Genomic DNA, 19,694 nt, shown 5'->3' with positions numbered 1-19,694 from the left:
CCTACAGGGTAGCCCTGCTCTGCAAACAGCAGTATCTCTGCTGCTGCTGTGAACACAGCCACTTCAATAAAAGCTACTGCCTAACACCATCAGCTCACCCTTGAGTTCTTTCCTGGGTGAAGCCAAGAACCCTCCTGGGCTAAGCCCCAATTTTAGGGCTCACCTGCTGTGCATCAGCCACGCAGGAATCTGGGGTTTCTACTCTTTAACAACTCTAAGCTGGGATACCATCATTTTCCTGGCATGGCTTAACACTCATTCTGTCTGGAAAGGGACATCAGACTGAATCACTTCCCTCCATTCCTCATGTGTTCAAGCCATGTCTGTTGAGCATCTGTTAGGTTCTAGGCAGGGAAGATTTGGCTGCCCACGGCAGCTGGCATGGCCAGGATTTGTGCTGGTTGTTTAGAGTCTGTTGTGTGGCCAGTGCTGACAGAATTTGATGGTCATTCTTGACTCTAGGTTCAGTGCTAGAATTCAGAGTCCCTAGAGACTGGAGTGCAGCAGATGTGTGGTGGGAGAGGTAGATTCGAGTCAGACTGGGGCTGGTCTTGAGTGGTTGAATTTGGGTTTTCTCCTGTAGGCTGCAGGGAGCCATGGGAAGTGTTTAGGCTGGTACTGGCACAACCCATGGAGAAGTGGTATCAAAGTGGGAGAGGATAAAGGCTGATAGATAAATAAGAAAATAACTAACTCAAGATTCAGAAGACAGATCATTAGAACAATCCCAGCAAAGGTACAAAGATTGGAGCTATTTAGGGGGCAGAACCAAAAGGATTCATGACCAGTCAGGTGTGGCGAGTGAAGGGAAGAGAGGAGGCAAGAATGACTCAGGCTTCCAGCCCAGGCTGTGGGGGCCGGGGCACCATCCACCAAGATAGGGAGTAGAAGAGGAACGAGATCAAATGTGGGGACAGGAAGATGACAATAGGCTGATTTATATTTTGTTTGGAAAAATAATATATTTTTAGAAAATACAGACTTTTTCCAAGAATATTTTACATTACTTGTAATTTTTTTTAAGCTCACTTCTTTAACTTGTCAGTACATTTATTTCTGGTCTTTGGTCTTTTTTCTTTTCTCTCTGTGTGCGTATGTGTGTGTATGGGAAGTGTGCATTTAAAATTGTGCATCACACTGCAGAGACAGTTTATTCTTTCTTTTAATAAGAATATTATTTCCTGACCTTAAAATGGTTAAAATCTATTTTTAATGGCTACTGAATATTCCACCCTATGGGTGTAACAATTACTCGATTTCTTTACTGTTGGACACTTAGGTCACCTCAATTTTTTTCCACCTTGAATAACACAGCTATGAGTGTGTCTGTAATAAATCATTATCCAAGTCTCAATAAAAAGTTAAAAACATTTAAATAACCAAACTAAAACATTCCTGTGGAAAAAAACCTGAAAATGATACAAAAACCATACAATAAATACTGAAGGGCAAAATATATTCAATAAAAACTTCCAGTGTAAACATCACATATAAATTAACAACTTCTCCCTTCTCTTGGAAATCCCAGAAGAACAACAACAAGAAAAATGAAACAAAACAAAACGAACCACAGATCCCCAAAGGCTGCATTTCCAGTGAAACTCAGGGGTAGAGGGAGGCACAGAGCACGAAGGATGTGCAGGAGCTGCAACCCTGGGGCGGGGCGGAGGGCGTCGGGAGGGGAGGAGGAGACAGGGTGCCAGTGGTCAGAGGGTTCGGCAGTGTCCAGCCTCAGAAGGCACCAAAAACATTCCCTAGGGTGGAGCTCAGCACGAAGCGTCAAGGCCGTATCCCTCCTTCTCACAGTGAGAATGGAAAAGCAGGCAAGCGGGGCTGCAGGGCAGCGGAGTTGGTGGACACTGAGTCAGAAGAGTTAGGCTCTACAACCGTACACGCACATGCTCCGGGTTCCCGGAAGACAGACTGTCTCCCTGGCCGTAGAGACACGGGGACTATTGGAATTGTGACGCCTGGAAGGTTGGGTGGAACCTGGAAGGCCACCTACACCCTCTGCCCCTGTGGAGCCTCCTGTGAATAGCCGGTCCATCATTCCATGGTGAGAGAGAGAATGAATAGGAAAAGAAATAAAGGGATGGGTACTTCCTAGGATGCCACTGCAAACAACCACAGAGCGAGGTCAGGGGACTTCATTCCAGTCAAAGAGGAATTCACACCAAAGACATTAAATGTTTCAAAGAGAAGCCCTTTGCCTTAAAGGAGAGATTCCTAAGTCTATAACATATAATACATATGGACAAAGCAATACAGCAGCAATGTTTATAACACAAAGATTAGCTGAGTGCAACAGAAACACATAAAAACACATTGGCAGTAGGCATCAGTTCTCTCAGTCCAGGACAGATCACATTAAAGAGTAAAGATACGGCAAAGCTATGCAGCATAATAGAATAGCATCAATGGACATAGTTCAAATTCTCTACCAGGAAGGAAAGAATGCACCTTCTTTTCAAGCAGCCACAGAACATACAAATGGGTCTGTGCTGAGCCGTAAAGAAAATCTCAAGTTCCACATCCTGGACATGTTACAGACCAGAGTTCCCCAACTCCGGGCCATGGACTGGTACCAGTCTGTGGCCTACTAGGAACCAGGGTGCACAGAAGGAGGTGAGCAGCCTGGTTCCTAACAGCAGGAGGTGAGCGACAGAGCATTACCGCTTGAGCTCCGCCTCCTGCCAGACCTGCAGAGGCAGCATTAGAGTCTCATAGGAGTGCAACCCCTGTTGTGAACCGCGCAGGCGAGGGATCTAGATTACAGGCTCCTTATGAGGATCTAACTAATGCCTGATGATCGGAGGTGGAACAGTTTCTTCTCAAAACTATCCCGTATTCCCCACCCGTGGAAAAACTGCTTTCCACTAAACCAGACCCCAGTGCCAAAAATGTTGGGGACTGCTGTTATAGACCACACGTATAATCACAGAGCAACCCGAGTAGAAATTACCAGAAAAGAAAAAGCACCTGCCACTAGAAAATTTCAGAAATGTCTCTTAAACTCCTCTTTGATGAAAGGGAAAACAAACAGAAGCAATGTAAAATTTTTAGAAAACAAAGACATGTCAGAATATTTGAAAAACAATTACATCAGTGCGTAGAGGAATATTTATTGCCATACTTATGCCAATGTAACAGAATGAAAATAAGTGAATTATCAATCAAAACTAAACACGGCAAAAGTAATAAAAACAAAAACAATAAGAGCAGTAAATAGTACAACTAATTAAACCTTTAGGAAAACATTCTTAATAAAATACATAAGTCATGAGCTAAGGATTTGAGTATGTGTGTCTTTGTGTGTGTGTATGTGTGTGTGTGCATAAAAATATACAATATAGGAAATCAGGGGAAACCATAAAAAAAAAAACAGGAGAAATTTAAAAAGTCATAACACTCTTCTGCTTAACGTTTAATTTGGAAACTTAGATGAATAATTTCATAAGAAAATATAATTTATCAAACGGATACAGTAGAGATAAAAAATCTGAACAGAGGAACTTGGAGATGCAAGTCTAAAAACCCCGGGAGAGGTCAGGGCTGGAAACGTGTATTTGGGGGTTGCCTCTAAGATTGACTACACCTCTAGCTGGCCTAGTTTTCCGATTCTATAAAGAACAGAATGAAAAAGCTCTGGAATGTAGTGTGCTTACATACCCATACTTGAGAAAAAGCTGCTTTGTGAAAGCTACACGGAATGGGGGAAAGAGGCACAAACGTTACACATACCACAACGCTTTACAACAGCACCACCTAGTGACAGACTCGTGAAAATCCCATCCGTTATGTCCCCTCCAGCTTAGGGATGGCGAAATAGGATAAATCATCTTCTTACTAGAAAGCAGATACCCTATTCTGTTTCTCCAGTAACTATCACTTTACCTCCTAATGGTTGGAGATTCGTTTTTTTCCTCCTCATTTGGATATTGTCAGACGAAAAGTGTCTAGTCATTGAAAGGAGTGTATATTTAAAGGATTGGCGTAGCAGCTAGATCATGGCTCACGGATGATCTTCATTTCATTCACTAAGTACTTCTGCTGTGCCCAGATTGCTGCACACCCCTCTCTAGAGACTGACCTCTAAACTGGATTCTTCTGGCACAAGTGATGTATTAGGCTCTGAGAGTGTGGTTCAGGATGGCAGAGGGACAAAAGAGTGTAGTGCAGAGAAAGAGCTGGGCTGTTGGAGGGGAACAGAGTCGGGTCCCTCTCCACTTTTTAGCTGTTTTCCTGGGCAGATGACTTGGAGATGGTTTCTCGTCTGTGAAATGGGAGAATGCCATCTCCCTGCAGGGTGATCATGGGAGTGACCACACAGGCATTGCCAACCTGGTCACCCTCAGTCCTCAGGACCGAGCTGAACCATCTGTCCCATCCTTAAGACCGCTGAAATGTGCTTACTGGGTTTCTTCTCTACAGGTATTTTCTCTCCACCTGTAGGGTTTCCAGATTCTAAAGCACTTTACCTTCCGCACCTTCAGCATGTTTTGCATCTTAATGATTGAGCCTGAACACTCCCTTCCATTCCATCTTATCCTTGACATTTCCCAGGAACCCACAATGAAAAAGTGGAGGTAATGGACCACCAGACATGACACCTATGGTGATTTCAGAAGTGTGATCCAAGAGAAGTATTTACAAAAAATTCCAAAAGCAATAGGTTGGGAGTATTATTTATTCAAATAAACAAAAATGTTTTATTTCCCTTTCAATGGCATATATCTTAAATTGGGATATACAAGTACAAAAATAAGATTATTTTAGAAAACTCCAGTTTTGAAGGGCACGACAATAGTTCAGACATTTGTCAGTAGCTATGAAGCCACTTTTAACATGGAATGAATATCCCTTTACTCCAACTCTTGGTCTTCTTACATCTTTAAATCGCATCAGTGTGCTGGAAATAGAGCAAAATTCCCAAAGGGAAATATAAAATAATTTTAAGCATTTTCAGAAATACAAGTTACACTTAAGAAACATGTATTAAAGGATGTTAATCTGAGATAAACACAAAACAAACATTTTGCAAAGCACTACTTTTTGCATCTGTTTGAGGATACACAGTTTGCAGCTCTTCTGCCAGAAGCAAAATACTAACAGAAAAGTCATCAACTTTAAGAAAACATGAGTGGTCGCTTTCAGTGACTGAACATAACATGTTAAACTTTAAGAATTTTTAACAATGCAAATTAATAGCAATAGTAGAAAATACGTCATTTTAGATTATAAAAATTCAGCTTTTATTAGCACATGACAAAACTCATTCATTCGCTGCCCTCTAATATGTGCTAGTAACTGCTAGACAGAATTTCAATCCTCACTGATATAAATGTGAGAGATTACATCTACAATTAGAAAAATGCGGGAAAAAAATCTCGTTTTATACTACTAGCAACAAAGAACACAAAATTGTACTAAATTTCTTAAGAAATGTTATTTTGTTATTTTGTGCAATTTTCATTATAGATTAATTAGCTTTTTTCACTTTTTTTCCTCCATCTTAAAAAGATATAACCTTTTAACGTTTTCTTAACATTTCATTCAGGAACACTAACCTTAGAAATGCGAGGCTTGTGTAAAATTTTACTTCAATAGGTACAATGTAGCAAGCGAAACCATACTTCTATCAGGGAATTTGCAATGACCTCCACATATAGCACTCAACAGAAAAACATAAGTCCTGACTTTTGGAGACACTTCCCTCCTTATGATGTTCTTATCTGTCCATGCCTTGTGAATAAAAATGCATTTTTATTCCAACCCAAATGAAGAAAATCCTATGTAAAAACATCAATGTCAAAGGCTAGGTTGCCAAGGACGCTCAAGTTTTCCAGTCTTTTATTGATACCACTAAAGTGACAGCTGTGCCCAGCTCACTGAAATCTATATTACAAATCATTTATAATTATAAATCTATATTGGCAAAATACTTTACTCAGATGGCTATGTGTGAGGCACACGTGTGTTCTATACAGTCTGGACTTTATCTGGTTGGTCTTACACAAATAATTATCCATCTGTAAAGGGAACTGCCCACTTCTTGGGGCTGCCCTGATTCCCAGAGGAGAGACAGATATTTTACCATCACATCCTTTCCCGAGATGCTGGCAGAGACACCAGGATGGCTGCTCTCACAATAGTGTCCAAGAAGTACCCGAGGCTCAACAGTGCACCCAAGCATCAGGGACCAGGTACCCGCACGTTGCTCTTGCTGTGGCTGGATTCGAATTTATTAGGAAGCTTTGTGATGTCTCTTGGCCCAGCCACTACCTACTGTGTGCTTTTTAAGCACACAAGTGTGATATAAAAGTTACACAGTACAATTTAGTTTAGAAGCACTGGAAGTCTGTGTGTAATAGCTGATGATAAGGAACCCAGAGGAAGCTCAGGGGCAGGGAAGAAAATACTGTATTTATTGGTGGGAGTTACATATCCTCAACATCTATGATAGATTTCAGCCACTGATGCAACTTGAGGTTTTGCTGGCAGCACTAAGCAGCGGGGCTTTGTTCTCATTTCCACATTCCACAGATGTGGCTAATAGCCTTCACCCACCCCTAGGGTGACACCAACAGCCCAGGGAGTCTGCTCACAACTGAGAGCCATGGTTTCTGCTCTCCAGCCTCACCTGGGGAGCTTACTGAAATGCAGATTCCCTGGTCCCTCCTGCACTGACCCTGAATGGGGCTGGGTGTGCTGCGGGACAACTTGGACCTTCTAGGGACGTGGAGCCCAGGGAGCAGGGCTCCCATGCTAACAGCAGTGAGACAGGAGGGAGCTCCTTTTCTGGAAGTCTCTGACAGAAGACATTCTGGAGAAAGAAGCTGTCGGATGTTTGGAATGCACGGGCTGAGCTGGCTCAGCAGAGCTGGCGGAAACGGTGAGGGCCCAGTTGCTGTGCCTCTCAATGACACAATCAGGGTAACTGCTGCTAGGAGCCTTCCAGATGCTCAGACCTCAAAGAGCACTTTACCAGCCCCCTTTGGCCTCAGTCGCTTGACCCTCCCCTATGAACTTCCTGGTGTATGGCCTTGAACCTGCCTGTGTCCTGCTTGGGCCTTGAGGCATCTCTAGTTTTATTAGGATAGATGTGTTTTACGTATGGCTGCCAAGCAAGTTTCTCTTGGCCTAATTGTTCCTCTGACAAATAATCAATCCTGAGAAGTTCCTTTAGAAAATACCTAAAAAGCAGACTGTGCCAAAAACGTGGGGTGAAATGAGGCGCCCACGGCATCCTGGGAGGTTCTTGCTGGTGCAGACCTCTGTGCCCCACTGCCCACTGAGGGGTGGGACCTCTCTTCTGGCTCCTTCTTGCCCTGCCCTCTTTTCAGATTCTGGAACTTCCCAGGTCCTAGCCATCCTGTACTCTCCAACTGTTGAATGAACCAGTCCTTGCTCCATGTGGGCAACACCCAGGTCACCTGGCCAGTCTCTCCCTCTGTCAAAGCTGTCACTGACACATGACTCCCACTTGAATATTCCTGAGGTTTGGAATTGGTGGATCTGCAAAATAAATCACATCTCCAGTGAATTCAGCCACTTTAACGGGAAGGGAAATCTGAGGATGGCTGGAATGAAACTGCATTTTCTTTCTTTTTTTTGAGACGGAGTCGCGCTCTGTTGCCCAGGCTGAAGTGCAGTAGCACAATCTCAGCTCGCTACAACCTCCGCCCCCCTGGTTCAAGCAATTCTCCTGCTTCAGCCTCCTGAGTAGCTGGGATTATAGACATGCACCACCACAGTTGGCTAATTTTTTGTATTTTTAGTAGACATAGGGTTTCACCATGTTGTCCAGGCTGGTCTCAAACTCCTGACCTCAGGTGATCCACCTGCCTCGGCCTCCCAAAGTGCTGGGATTACAGGCGTGAGCTACTGTGCTCGGCCTAAACTGCATTTTCTAAAAAAGTATGTTCTGCTTATTTTGTTAGCATACTTTTAATTATATTCTTATTCTTTCTACCCCTCTCAAAATGTATTTTTCCAGCTTGCTGTTTAATTGGTAAACTGATGTAAAGTTCAAATGTGAAATTCTTAAAACTCCCTAGAGATATACACAATAACTTCTATGGCGTGGAGCTTTCTTGGCTTTCAGAAAATCTAACAGCTTTCTTGGCAAAAACCCCTAATTTTACACTTTATGGTGTTGGGTTGTTTTTCAAAACAACAACAACAACAAAAACTTAGTGGCAAGTTTTTCCTCCAAACAGTTTTCTAATCAAGTCTAATAAGTTTGTGCAAGAGAAAACACGTGGGGATTCCATTCAATTATTTGATTTCCACTAATCAGAATAAAGTCTGTAAAACTCAATTACTGTTGTTTGTGGAACAGACTGTTGGACAGCGATTTATTCCCAATGATATCGAGTGGCATTAGGCCAGAACTTAGAACTGAACCACACGTGGCAGCTCCACCAAGCAGGGACAGGGAAAGAGGAATTTAACAAGTTTGCACCCGGCATATTAAATAATTAAATCCCTCTTCACATCTTAAATAAAATGATGGAATCCCCAATTCACAATTGCTTTTCAAAATCTATTATCCAAAGCACTGTGGAGTCATTAATCCTGTCTTCCTGGGGAGTACTTTCACAATTTTGAACAGTAACTGACCCCAAATTTATCTCCAACCTAAACCTGTATTTCACCATGAATCGGGTAAGGTCCTTCCAAGTGTTCAGAAGTGGAACCTGTTGTAGAAAAACATTCCCCACGGTCACACACAGGGCATCTGTTTCCTGAGTGCTAGGTACTTGGTTTTGGTTCAGGAGAAATACAAAGTAGTGTACAGTATATGCTGGGAGAGCTGACACCAATCACTTGTGGCTCTTTTAAATTCCCAAGAATAAAAATAGAATTGGTTCCCATCTCGTTTCTTGCTATTTTTAATAAATGGTTTCAGTTACTGAAGGCAGGATTTCATTTCAGACTTCCAAAGAAGTTATCAAGAAAATAAAGCAGCATCTTAAAATAATATTGTCTATATAGAAGTATCCATTTCCCATCAGACTTGACAAGGTTTCTGAAAACAACCTAATGCTAAGTTGCACCTTTTCAGGCAAGGACTGTCTTCCAGAATTTTCCACAGTGTATTACAAGGTAAAAATGACACCCTCAAAGGGTTGCTAATTCCTTTCCTGTTCCAAGCAAACCTCCTTGAAGGCTTGCCAAGCTAAGCATCAATTTGCATAACCGGAGGAGGTGGGTGTCACTAACAGGGTTTTGACTGGAAGTCCAATTCTCAGCAGCAAGGCATGCCAGAAAAATGTCCCACATTCAATTGTCTATCTCATTCTTGTTGCTAAAGTTATACTTTTGTAATTTCAGTATTTTCATCAAAATGTCACATCCAATGACATGCGATATGAAAAGATAAAGAAATTTGACCTGAAATGCACAGCATGATGGCAAACTTCATTCACCTCCTCCACCTGGAAACCTGACTTGTTGCTTTCCTGTATTCTGAGAACTATGCCTGTTCATCTGCTGCAGTAGGAAGCTCCCCGCCTCTGAAACCTAACACAGTACAACGAAACGGAAGATGTCTGTATGAAGAAATAAGCAGGAAAACTAATCAGGGCATACCTGCGATTCCCTCCTTTTATTTCAAGGGTTTGAATTTTTCACAGCAAAGGGAAGGCACAATCTCGGGGTGTTGGCTTCACTCCTGTGCAAAGTGGCCCACAAAACAGCAACCATAGAAAAAGCCAATGGGATGAGGATTGGACTTCCAGACATCGCTCCCTGTGAAATGCATTCTGAGATTATGAGTTCTCAACAAGCTGAGAGCAGACGTGACAACGGGCCCTGGTACAAGAGCCCCCTCCTCCCATTCCATGCCGTCATATTCCTTCCAAGCTGCAACTCAAATCTTCTCTAGTGAGAACAGCACAGAAGGTTCTTCTGGCTGCTGGAGAGTCTTCCAGGACACCATGACAAGCCGACGTGGTCTCCACGTCTCTTTGGCAGAGTCATATATTTCTCAGTATGGTGGTGACCCGGGGACCCAGGGAGCAGAGCAGATGGCTGAAACATCCACACGTAGCCTACTGTGAATACAACCGACACTTCTGCAGGAGGGGATACTTAGCACTTTTGGTGGAATTCTGCAATACAGCCAACCCACCCCAAAAGAAATGCAAAGGGAACACTGAACTTGGCACACAATCAGGAGAGAGGGGATACTGTCTTTTAACTCTTCTCCTAATGACATCAGGTCATATAAGGCTAGGTCGAGGAAACAGCTTCCACTTTTCTTTGGCAAAGGCCTCAATAAGTGACGGAAAGTAGGGACTGCCCCCAAATAAGGTACCACTGCACACCTGTTACCAAAGATTCAACACCCCCAAAGGAAGAAGCACAGAGGTCAACTGCTAAATGATTTAAGCTGATTGGATGGGTATGCTTGAGCCTACCCAGTTCTGCAAAGGGAAACACACGGCTTCGAAGCACGGGGATAAGTAGACGTTCCCTCGTGTCTTCTGCACATCTTGCATCTTCCTTCCCCGACAGCTGGTCAGAAATATGGGCATCAGGCCATTTCCCTGTTTCCCAACAGGGTAATAGCCAACCTACTTCCAGAGAAGATTTGGAAAAAGAGACAACTAAGCTAGTGAAATAGAATAGTTTTTTCTCATCAAAACATGATTTATTAATTTTAAGCAAGAGTAAGCATATGTGATAGTGGCCAGCTTGGTGACAGAACTCTTCCTGATCGATGCACAGTTCAGCACCTGTCGGGTCTTGGCTGTTGGGATGATAATTCTTTTGGGTGAGGGAAACAGCCGTGGTCAAGGCTGCCTGCATCCCCACCCAGGCACAGGACCCTGGGCAAAGTCTCAAAAGAGGTAGTGTTTTCACTTTCGCACCAACAATACAACACAGGTATTGGGTACAAAAGAGGAGATTTCCTTCCCCTCTACCTCGGCGGGCAAAAGGCCTTCCATCTTCAGAAGAGGCTGGTGAGGACCATTGGTTGATGACCTCCTAGTGAATTCTGGCTCCCATTCAGAGCACAAACCCAGAAGAGGGGCCTGTGGCTCTGTTTCCAGATCTGAAGGGTACAGCATGGTTATATCCCCAGGCCCCAGGCTGCTTCTCCTGCCATCATACTGCAAACCTTCTTGTACCACTTTGACCCAGGTTGAGGTCTGGCGCAAAATACCCTCAAAGGTGATTAATACAAAAAGCTTCCTGTAAGCTAAGAGGGGTTATCAACTATATGCACTTATTTTTCCAGAGATTGAAGAGAGAAGACAACTAGCCAAGGCTTGGTTTTGTGTTGGTGGCACATGTAGACAGTTTGGTATAACCAACCCCATAGAGCCTGCAGCCCAATCCACTCTGTTTTGGTTTAGAATGAAGTTTGTTTGTTTTTTTTTTAATTATTTTTCTTGGATGTAGGGAAGATCTGAAAGCTTGAAAATCAAGAATCAAAAGACAGTGAATCTGAAAGGCATCTGGGAGCAGAACAGAGATTGAAGACGGGCGGGCACGGGAGGAAGTGCCGCTGTCGATCCAGACTGCTGCCCTTGAAATGTGATTTTCTTAATCGCTGAGTTCATGGTTGCTTGAGGTCAGGCCTGGCTCTTCATTTCCAGCGATGTCTGACCAGAGAGGACTCATCATTGACGACCTCAGGGTCACGGGGGCGATGCTGACACCGGAATGGCAGCAGCAGCAGGACAATTAAGACAAGGAGGATGGCTCCACAGACGCTCATGAGCGCATAGGACACGATCCACAAAATGGGTTCGCTCAAAGACTGAGCGGGGACACAGTTACTGGCTATGTCCTCTGTTGAGAAAGGCCCGGAAATTTCAGACACTGCAGCACCTGCAATTTCTGGGGAGACAGAAAGGGAAAATCCACAGCTGTGAAACGAGCAGTCCACCTCTCACACTGGACACAGACAGAACCCCCTGTTTGATTAAACCACAGTCAAAGTTGCACTGAGGTCCCAGAGGCTTAGACAGCTCAGGAAGTACTGAGGGGTCACGGCTCAGCGCGCCTTCGGGGGTCCAGTCCTTGCACACTGGAACGACGGCATGTTTCCAGGTGTGTGGGTACTGAGCCTAGGTGTAGAGGTGAACTGCAGCAGGGCACATATGGGAGCACCCTGTGCTTCATGGAAGGCCGGTGAGGCTGCCGTGCTATGCAGGTGAGAGTGCAGGTCAGCGCCTGGTCGTGGCAGCAGCTTGGGTTGTGCTTTCTCAGTGGAGATGAAAAGAGAGGAGAAAGAGTAGGAGAGTCCACCGCAGACAGCTCAGTTGGACCTGCCTGTGTCATGGGGAATTTTCCCTGGTGGAGTCAACCTGAGTTCACTCTCTACCATGGATTCTACAACAGATAGGGACTTCATATCAGCCTGACTCATAGCCTTAGTGGGCTGTGAGACTTCCCCGGGTCAGGCTGGCTCGAGAAACCCTCCCTGCCCCACTCTTATCCTGGGTCTCATCGCCAGCCAGGAGCAGCAAGAGAACGCAACACCTAATTCATGACATCAGTGGTGACAAAGAGAAACAGTTAAAATTCGCCCAGTGACTTCTGCTAGAGACTCTTGAATAACTTCAAACCAAGAAGAAAGTTGAGATGATTTCTTAAAGTCGGTTTGTGGATTATCAGTAGACTTCCTTTCCCTACACTAGGCTTCTCTGCCCGTTTCAGGAATAAGGGATCTTAAGCTTTACTTGCAATATGGAAAAGAAATACGCTTCTTTACCCATTTTACCTACATTTAATCACAGAAATGAATATTTTGGCACCAGAAAATAACACTGCTAAGCATTTAATTTTTCTATAACTAAAGCCTCAAGATCTTCAGAGCTGCCAAATAATACCCTTTTTGATTGAGGAAAGAAAAAGTCAAAATAACAATGGGATAATGACCTGAAAAGAATGGTTTTAAAATCAGAGAAAAAACAGGCTTGATTACTTTGCAAAGTGACGGCATTTTCTTGCTAATGTGGATTCTGTCATAATATGGCTTTTCTAAGTGCACTGAAAAAGAAAAGCAATGAACAAGAGCCTGCCAACACCTGAGAACAGAGGGATGCACCCTGCAGTCAATCTACACTCCCATTTCCTGGTTTGTAGATAATGATCTTCTTGCTGTGTCTTTCCATGGTGGAAGAGACAAGGGAGCTCTCTTGGACTGTCTTTAATAAGGGGCAGTAATTCCATTTACAAAGCAAAGCTCTGCCTTCATGGCCTAATCACCTTCCAAAGGCCCCAACGCCAAATATCATCACCTTGGAGATTAGGTTTCAACATAAGAATTTTGGCAGGACATAAACATTTATTCTATAGCACTAATTATGCAAAGAAGCAGGAAAACACAGTTCATAATAGGGAGCAAAATCAATCAATTGGAACTTAGTAAGAAATGGCATAGATGATAGAATGAACAGGCAGGATATCAAGATATTTGTTATAACTGTATTCTACTCAGGATGCCAGAGAAAATGTTAAACATGTTAAATAGAGACAAAGAAGATATTAAAGATCTAAATCAAGTTTTTAGAGATAAAAATTGTAATATGTGAGATGAAAAATATACTGGATGGTTGTAAGAGCAGATTATACACTGCAGAAAAACAGACTAATGAATTAAAAAAAAAAACCATAACAATAGAAACCATCCAAAATGTAGCACAGAGGAAAAAAAACTTAAAAAAAAGAGAGAGCACATCAGTAAACTGTGGACAACATCAAGCTGCTAACTCATATAATCAGAGTACTCAAAAGGAAGAAGGGATTGTGAGGCAAAAAAATTTGAAAAAACAAACCAAAAATTTTTGAAATTTGATGAAACTATAAACCCACAGATCCAAGAAGCCCAAAGGACCCCAAACACAAGAAACGTGACATAGATTATAATAGTGAACTGCTGAAAACCAGTGATAAAGAGAAAATTTCTTAAAAGCAAGGAGAGAGCAAAAAGAAATATTATGTACAAATGAATAAAAATAAGGATTATAGATGATTTCATGTTGGAAGCAATGCAAACTGGAAGACAATAGAGTAACATCTTTAAAATACTAGGGGTAGGAAAAGCCCTGTCAACCTAGAACTCCATACCCAGCAAAACTATCTGAAAAATGAAGAAGAAATAAAAATGTTTTCAGTCATATACAAGCTGAGAGAACTCATCACAGATTTTCACTGAAGAAAGTTCTTCAAGCAGAAGAAAAAGGACATCAGAAGGAAACTTGAATCTACACAAAAGAATGATGAACATCAGAAATGGGAACCATATAGTAGTTACAAAATCTTTACTTTTAATTTCAAATATTTAAAAAGATAATTAACTAATTAAAGCAAAAATTATAACAATGTGCTGGGTGGCTTATCATATAGGCATAGGTAAAATGTATGACAATAGCACAAAGGACCGAAGGCCAGAAATGGAAGTCTATTGTTGTAAGGCTCTTAGACTATATGAAGTGGTAGACTGTGGTCAGTTAAAAAATTTACACTACATATCCTAAAGCAACCACTAAAATTTCACAATATAGAGTTATAGCCAATAAACTAGCCAAGGAGATATAAAGAAATAGAAAATAATCCAAAAGAAGGCTGCAAAAAAGGAAAAAAGGGAAAAAATGGAACAAATGAGACAAAAAGAAAAATAGTTTTCTTTCATGTGTTACTGGTTAAACACAGACATATCAATCATACATTAAATATAAATAGTCTAAATCAGCATTTGGCAAACTTTTTCCATAAAGGGCCAGACAGTAAATATGTTAAGCTTTTTAGGTTAGCTTCTTTTTGATTTTTTTCAACCCTTTAAAAATTTAAAAACTATTCTTACCTCACAAGTCATACAGAAACAAGCTACATGCTGGATTCAGCCTATAGACAGTTGTTTGTTGATCTCTGGCCTAAACACCACAACTAAAAAACAGGGACTGCTAAATTAGATAAAAAGCAAGATTCAAGTATATTCTCCTTACAGGAAACTCGCTTTTAATTTAAAGATCCAAAATGTTAAAACTAAACAGATGGAAAAAAACTATCATATTAATGCTTATCAAAAGAAATCCAGAGTGGCTATATTATTAGACAGAATAGATACAGATAAAAAAATTACTAGAGATAAATATAGTAGTTTCATGATAAACTGTTCCCTTCATAAATAAGACATACAAATCCTAATGTTTTTGTACCTAATAACAGTGTTTCAAAATACATAAAACAAGATTGATGAAAATGAAAAGAGAAATAGACAAATCCACAAATACAGAGATTCCACAATCCCTTTCTCAATAATACAGCAAGTAGGGTCAGGAGATCGAGACCATCCTGGCTAACACAGTGAAACCCCGTCTCTACTAAAAAATACAAAAAAATAGCCGGGCGAGGTGGCGGGCGCCTGTGGTCCCAGCCATAGGGAGGCTGAGGCAGGAGAATGCCGCAAACCCGGGAGGCGGAGCTTGCAGTGAGCTGAGATCCGGCCACTGCACTCCAGCCTGGGCGACAGTGCGAGACTCCCTCTCAAAAAAAAAAAAAAAAAAATAATAATACAGCAAGTAGACAGAAAATAAGTAATGATATAGAATACCTAAACAACACTATCAACTAATTTGATCTAACTCTTACAAAATAATCCACCCATAATAGTAGAAGAATATACATTGTTTTCAAGAGCACAAGAAATATTTACTGTGACAGACTATATTCTGGACGATGAAACAAGTTTCAATAAATTTCAAAAGATTCAATTCATAAAAACTCGATTCCCTGCCCGCACTGAGGTTAAATTAGAAGTCAATAACAGAAAGCTTCTGGAAAAACCCCTAATTATTTGGAACTAAATAACACTTTTGTGGCCCTGTGTGGTGGTGGCTCATGCCTGTAATCCCAGCACTTTAGGCGACTGTGGTAGGAGGATCACTTGAGGCCAGGAGATGGGGGCTGCAGTGAACTGTGCTCCCACTTCTGTACTCCAGTCTGGTGACAGAGCGAGACCCCATCTCTATTTTTATTTTTATATTTTTATGTGTGTGTGTATATATATATATATATATATGTATATATATATATATATATAAAATAACATTTCTAAAAGTACAAAACTTCTAGAAAGAAACACAGGAGGAAATCTTTGTGTCCTGGGGTTAGGTGAAGAATTTCTTAGCTATAACACCCAAAAGCACAATTTGTAAAAGGAAAAAAAATGGATTTTATCAAAATTAAGTAAGAACTTCTCTTTAATAGAAAATATTAACAGACTAAAAAGACTTGGCAAAATATTTGCAAGCCAAATTTCTGATAAAGGACTTGTTTTTTTTTTTTTTTTTTTTTTTTGAGACAGAGTCTCGCTCTGTTGCCCAGGCTGGAGTGCAGTGGCACAATCTCGGCTCACTGTAAGCTCCGCCTCCTGGGTTCACGCCATTGTCCTGCCTCAGCCTCCCAAGTAGCTGGGACTACAGGCACCCATCACCACGCCCGGCTAATTTTTTGTATTTTTAGTAGAGATGGGGTTTCACCGTGGTCTTGATCTCGACCTTGTGATCCGCCTGCCTCAGCCTCCCAAAGTGCTGAGATTACAGGCGTGAACCACCGCATCTGGCCCAGACTTGTATTCTTAATATATAAATAACTCTGAGGACTCAATGAGAAAACAAACAACCCTATACAAAAATGGGCAAGAACATTTGAAAAGACACTTCATTTAAAAAGATGCATGAATGGCAAAAAAGATGTTCAGGATCATTAGTCATTAGGGAAATGCAAATTAAAACCACAATGAGACCACTAAGTATTAATACCTATTAAAATGAAAATACTGGCCATACCGAATGTTGGTGAGGATGTTTAACAACAGGAACTTTTATACGCTGCTGGCAGAGGTGGGACGTAATACAGCCAACTTTGAAAATGGGTTTGGCAGCTTTTTAAGAAGTGAAACATACGTGTTATATAACTCAACCATTCCATTCCTAGGTGTTTATCCAGGAGAAATAAGCAATATATATGTCCAGGGACTTGCATGCTACTGTTGATAGCAGCTTTATTTATGATTGCCAAAAAACCCAAAACTTGGCAACAATCCAAAAGTTTATCAACAGGTGTATGGGGATAAAGAAATTGTAATGCCTAATTGACCTGCAATAAAAATGAACTATTGAACATGAAACATTCTAGATGAACCTAAAAATAATTTTATTGTGTGAAAGCAGTCAGACAAAATGGAATACATACTGTATGATTTCATTTATATAAAATCCTAACAAATGCGAACTAGTCTACAGTGACAGAAGGCAGGTCAGTGGTTTCTTGGGAATGGCACGGGGTCCGTAGGACCTGGGAGGCAGGGAAAACAGCTCCATGCATATGATCACTACCTTGTTTGTGATGGTTTCAAAGGTAAGCACATATGTCACACTTATCAAACTGTATCCTTTCAACATGAACTGTTTATTTTATACCAATTATATCCCAACAAAGCTGTTTTAAAAAGTCAAAAGAATAAGATAATCAAAGCATGTCAAAGAATAACATATCTGATATAATCTCATTGAGATTAGAAAAAAAAATACCAAGGCCGGGCACGGTGGCTCATGCCTGTAATCCCAGCACTTTGGGAGGCCGAGGCAGGTAGATCACCTGAGGTCAGGAGTTCAAGACCAGCCTATGGAGAAACCCTATCTCTACTAAAAATACAAAATTAGCCAGGCGTGGTGACACATGCCTGTAATCCCAGCTACTTGGGAGGCTGAGGCAGGAGAATCGCTTGAACCCGGGAGGCAGAGATTGCGGTAAACTGAGATTGCGTCATTGCAATTCAGCCTGAGCAACAAGAGCAAAGCTCCATCTCCAAAAAAAAGGAGAAGAGAAGAGGAGAAAAACCAAACCAACCTCAGTCACGCTGACTACATGGACATTGATTTTAGTACTGTTCTTCCAGTCAAATGCATGAGTTCGTACCCATTTTTTCATATGTGCTGTGTGTGGTGTGTATAATAAAAATGCAAAAAACCCCAATAAAATTAATTTTCTTCAATGCACGTGTATTACTCTTTATTTTTTTGAGATAGGGCCTGGCTGTGTTGCCCAGGCTGGAATGCAGTGGCTATTTATAGGCATGATAGTAGCACACTGCAGCCTCAAACTCCTGAGCTCAAGCCATCCTCCCACCACCTCAGCCTCCCAAGTAGACATGTATCACTTTTATAATTAGAAGTCATGGATTTTGTTTTTAAGTTTTTGAAAAACAGCACCCATTTAAGATGGTCAGACATAAAGCATTATCTGGGAACAACTGTATTCGCATATTTGCTAGCTAGCTGCTCAGAATTAAAGGAAAGCTGAATTAAAATTCCTTCTGGGGGCTTTTTCCAGGAATGCCATTCACTGCATGGTCTGTACATTGATTCCTTATACTACTAATTCTATGGTTTTAAAGCAGATTCTAACGTTTTACACTGGATTGATTTATGAGAGGCCATTGCATGCACTGGGTGAGAGCATGACCCTGCGGCCAGGCGTCTGGGGTTCCAGTCCTAGCTCCCACATACAAGCTGTGTGATCTGGGACAAGTTACTTATTTGCCCCCGTTTTGTCATCTATAAAATGAAGGTAATAACAGCCCCTACAAGTCAGTCTTGTAAGAACAATCAAGTTAATAGATGTTAAGCACTTAGTACAGTCCTGGGCTAAGATCAGTGCTACATAAATGTCCGCTGTTACTAAAATTGTTATTTTTAATTTTTTCATCAATGTCTCGGGTTACAATTTTAATTGTGTATTTTCTCTCAAAGGTCAGGATCTGGTTGATAATGAGTGCTGGTGGAAGATCTATAATTTTACCAAGGATAAAAATTAAAATGGTCAGGTCTTTTTCCCTATAGCATACAAAATAATGAGAACTGTCCCACCACACTGATTATCTGGTACTGAGATGCTTTCTGAGTGGCATGGTTTACTTAGAAGAACATTCTGGAGTTTCAGGACAGAGGTTCTGGACTCAGAGCCAGATTTTTTTTTTTTTTTTTTTTTTTTCCTGCAACCACGTGAAAGCTATATCTGGGGCCCTCAGTGTTCTCTTCTGTAAAATGAGGAAACACAGCTGCCTGATCTATACCTTTGAGGACCCCTGGCTTTGGTATCTGTTGATTGTAGTCTAAGTAGATGGCAGAGGAGTGTCTCTGAAACTCTGCTCTTAACAGCTAGCTTTCCTATTTTTAAACATGAGCATGTACCAGATGATCCACTTTCAACCTGCAGCAAGAAAAATTCACAGTGAAATGGCTGCCATAATCCATCATGTGCCTGTAGTTGTACAAGCTGAGATCTATACAGCTCTTGGGTGCTAAATGTCTCAATCTATAAAAAGAGATGGGTGGTATTTCATAAGCTTTGGATACATTAAAATAACAGAGAGTTGTCAATTTTAACACTCTATTATTTTCGTAGCCGTAGGACACTTGGCCCAGCAACACAGAGGCGGTTGAGAGTGCTCCAGTCCCTAGTATCCGTGTCAGATATGAGACGATGGCCAGAGCCATAACACACCCTGACCTCCAGCCAATCTGACTGCAGTAATGATTCTCAGCAGGGGTGGGAGTGGGCTGAGGAGAGGCAGGGGCAGCATAAGAGAAGCATCTGGGGAACTTTTTCCAAACTACCTATCACCTTCCCACCCACCACCAACCTGCTATGCCCTGGCTGGAAAAGGC

At 41.7% G+C, this 19,694-nt stretch overlaps 1 protein-coding gene across 4 annotated transcripts in view; it reads right to left on the bottom strand.

Moving 5' to 3' along the window:
* Positions 1-19,694, bottom strand: part of BACE2 (beta-secretase 2) — a 196,984-nt gene that overhangs the window by 77,817 nt on the left and 99,473 nt on the right. The window contains exon 9 of one of the 4 annotated variants that reach the window (XM_003895466.4): positions 4,670-11,853. The exons of the other annotated variants lie outside the window; for them this stretch is intronic. Coding sequence (XP_003895515.1) covers positions 11,600-11,853 — 254 coding nt within the window. The 3' untranslated portion in view covers positions 4,670-11,599. Of the gene's footprint in view, positions 1-4,669; positions 11,854-19,694 lie in introns of those variants that run through there. 4 annotated transcript variants of the gene reach the window in all.

The sequence above is a fragment of the Papio anubis genome, chromosome 4, assembly GCF_008728515.1.
Source record: "Papio anubis isolate 15944 chromosome 4, Panubis1.0, whole genome shotgun sequence".
Lineage (NCBI taxonomy): Eukaryota > Metazoa > Chordata > Mammalia > Primates > Cercopithecidae > Papio > Papio anubis.
The sequence above is the reverse complement of the archived record's forward strand: the minus strand, read 5'-3'. Positions and strand labels throughout refer to the sequence as shown.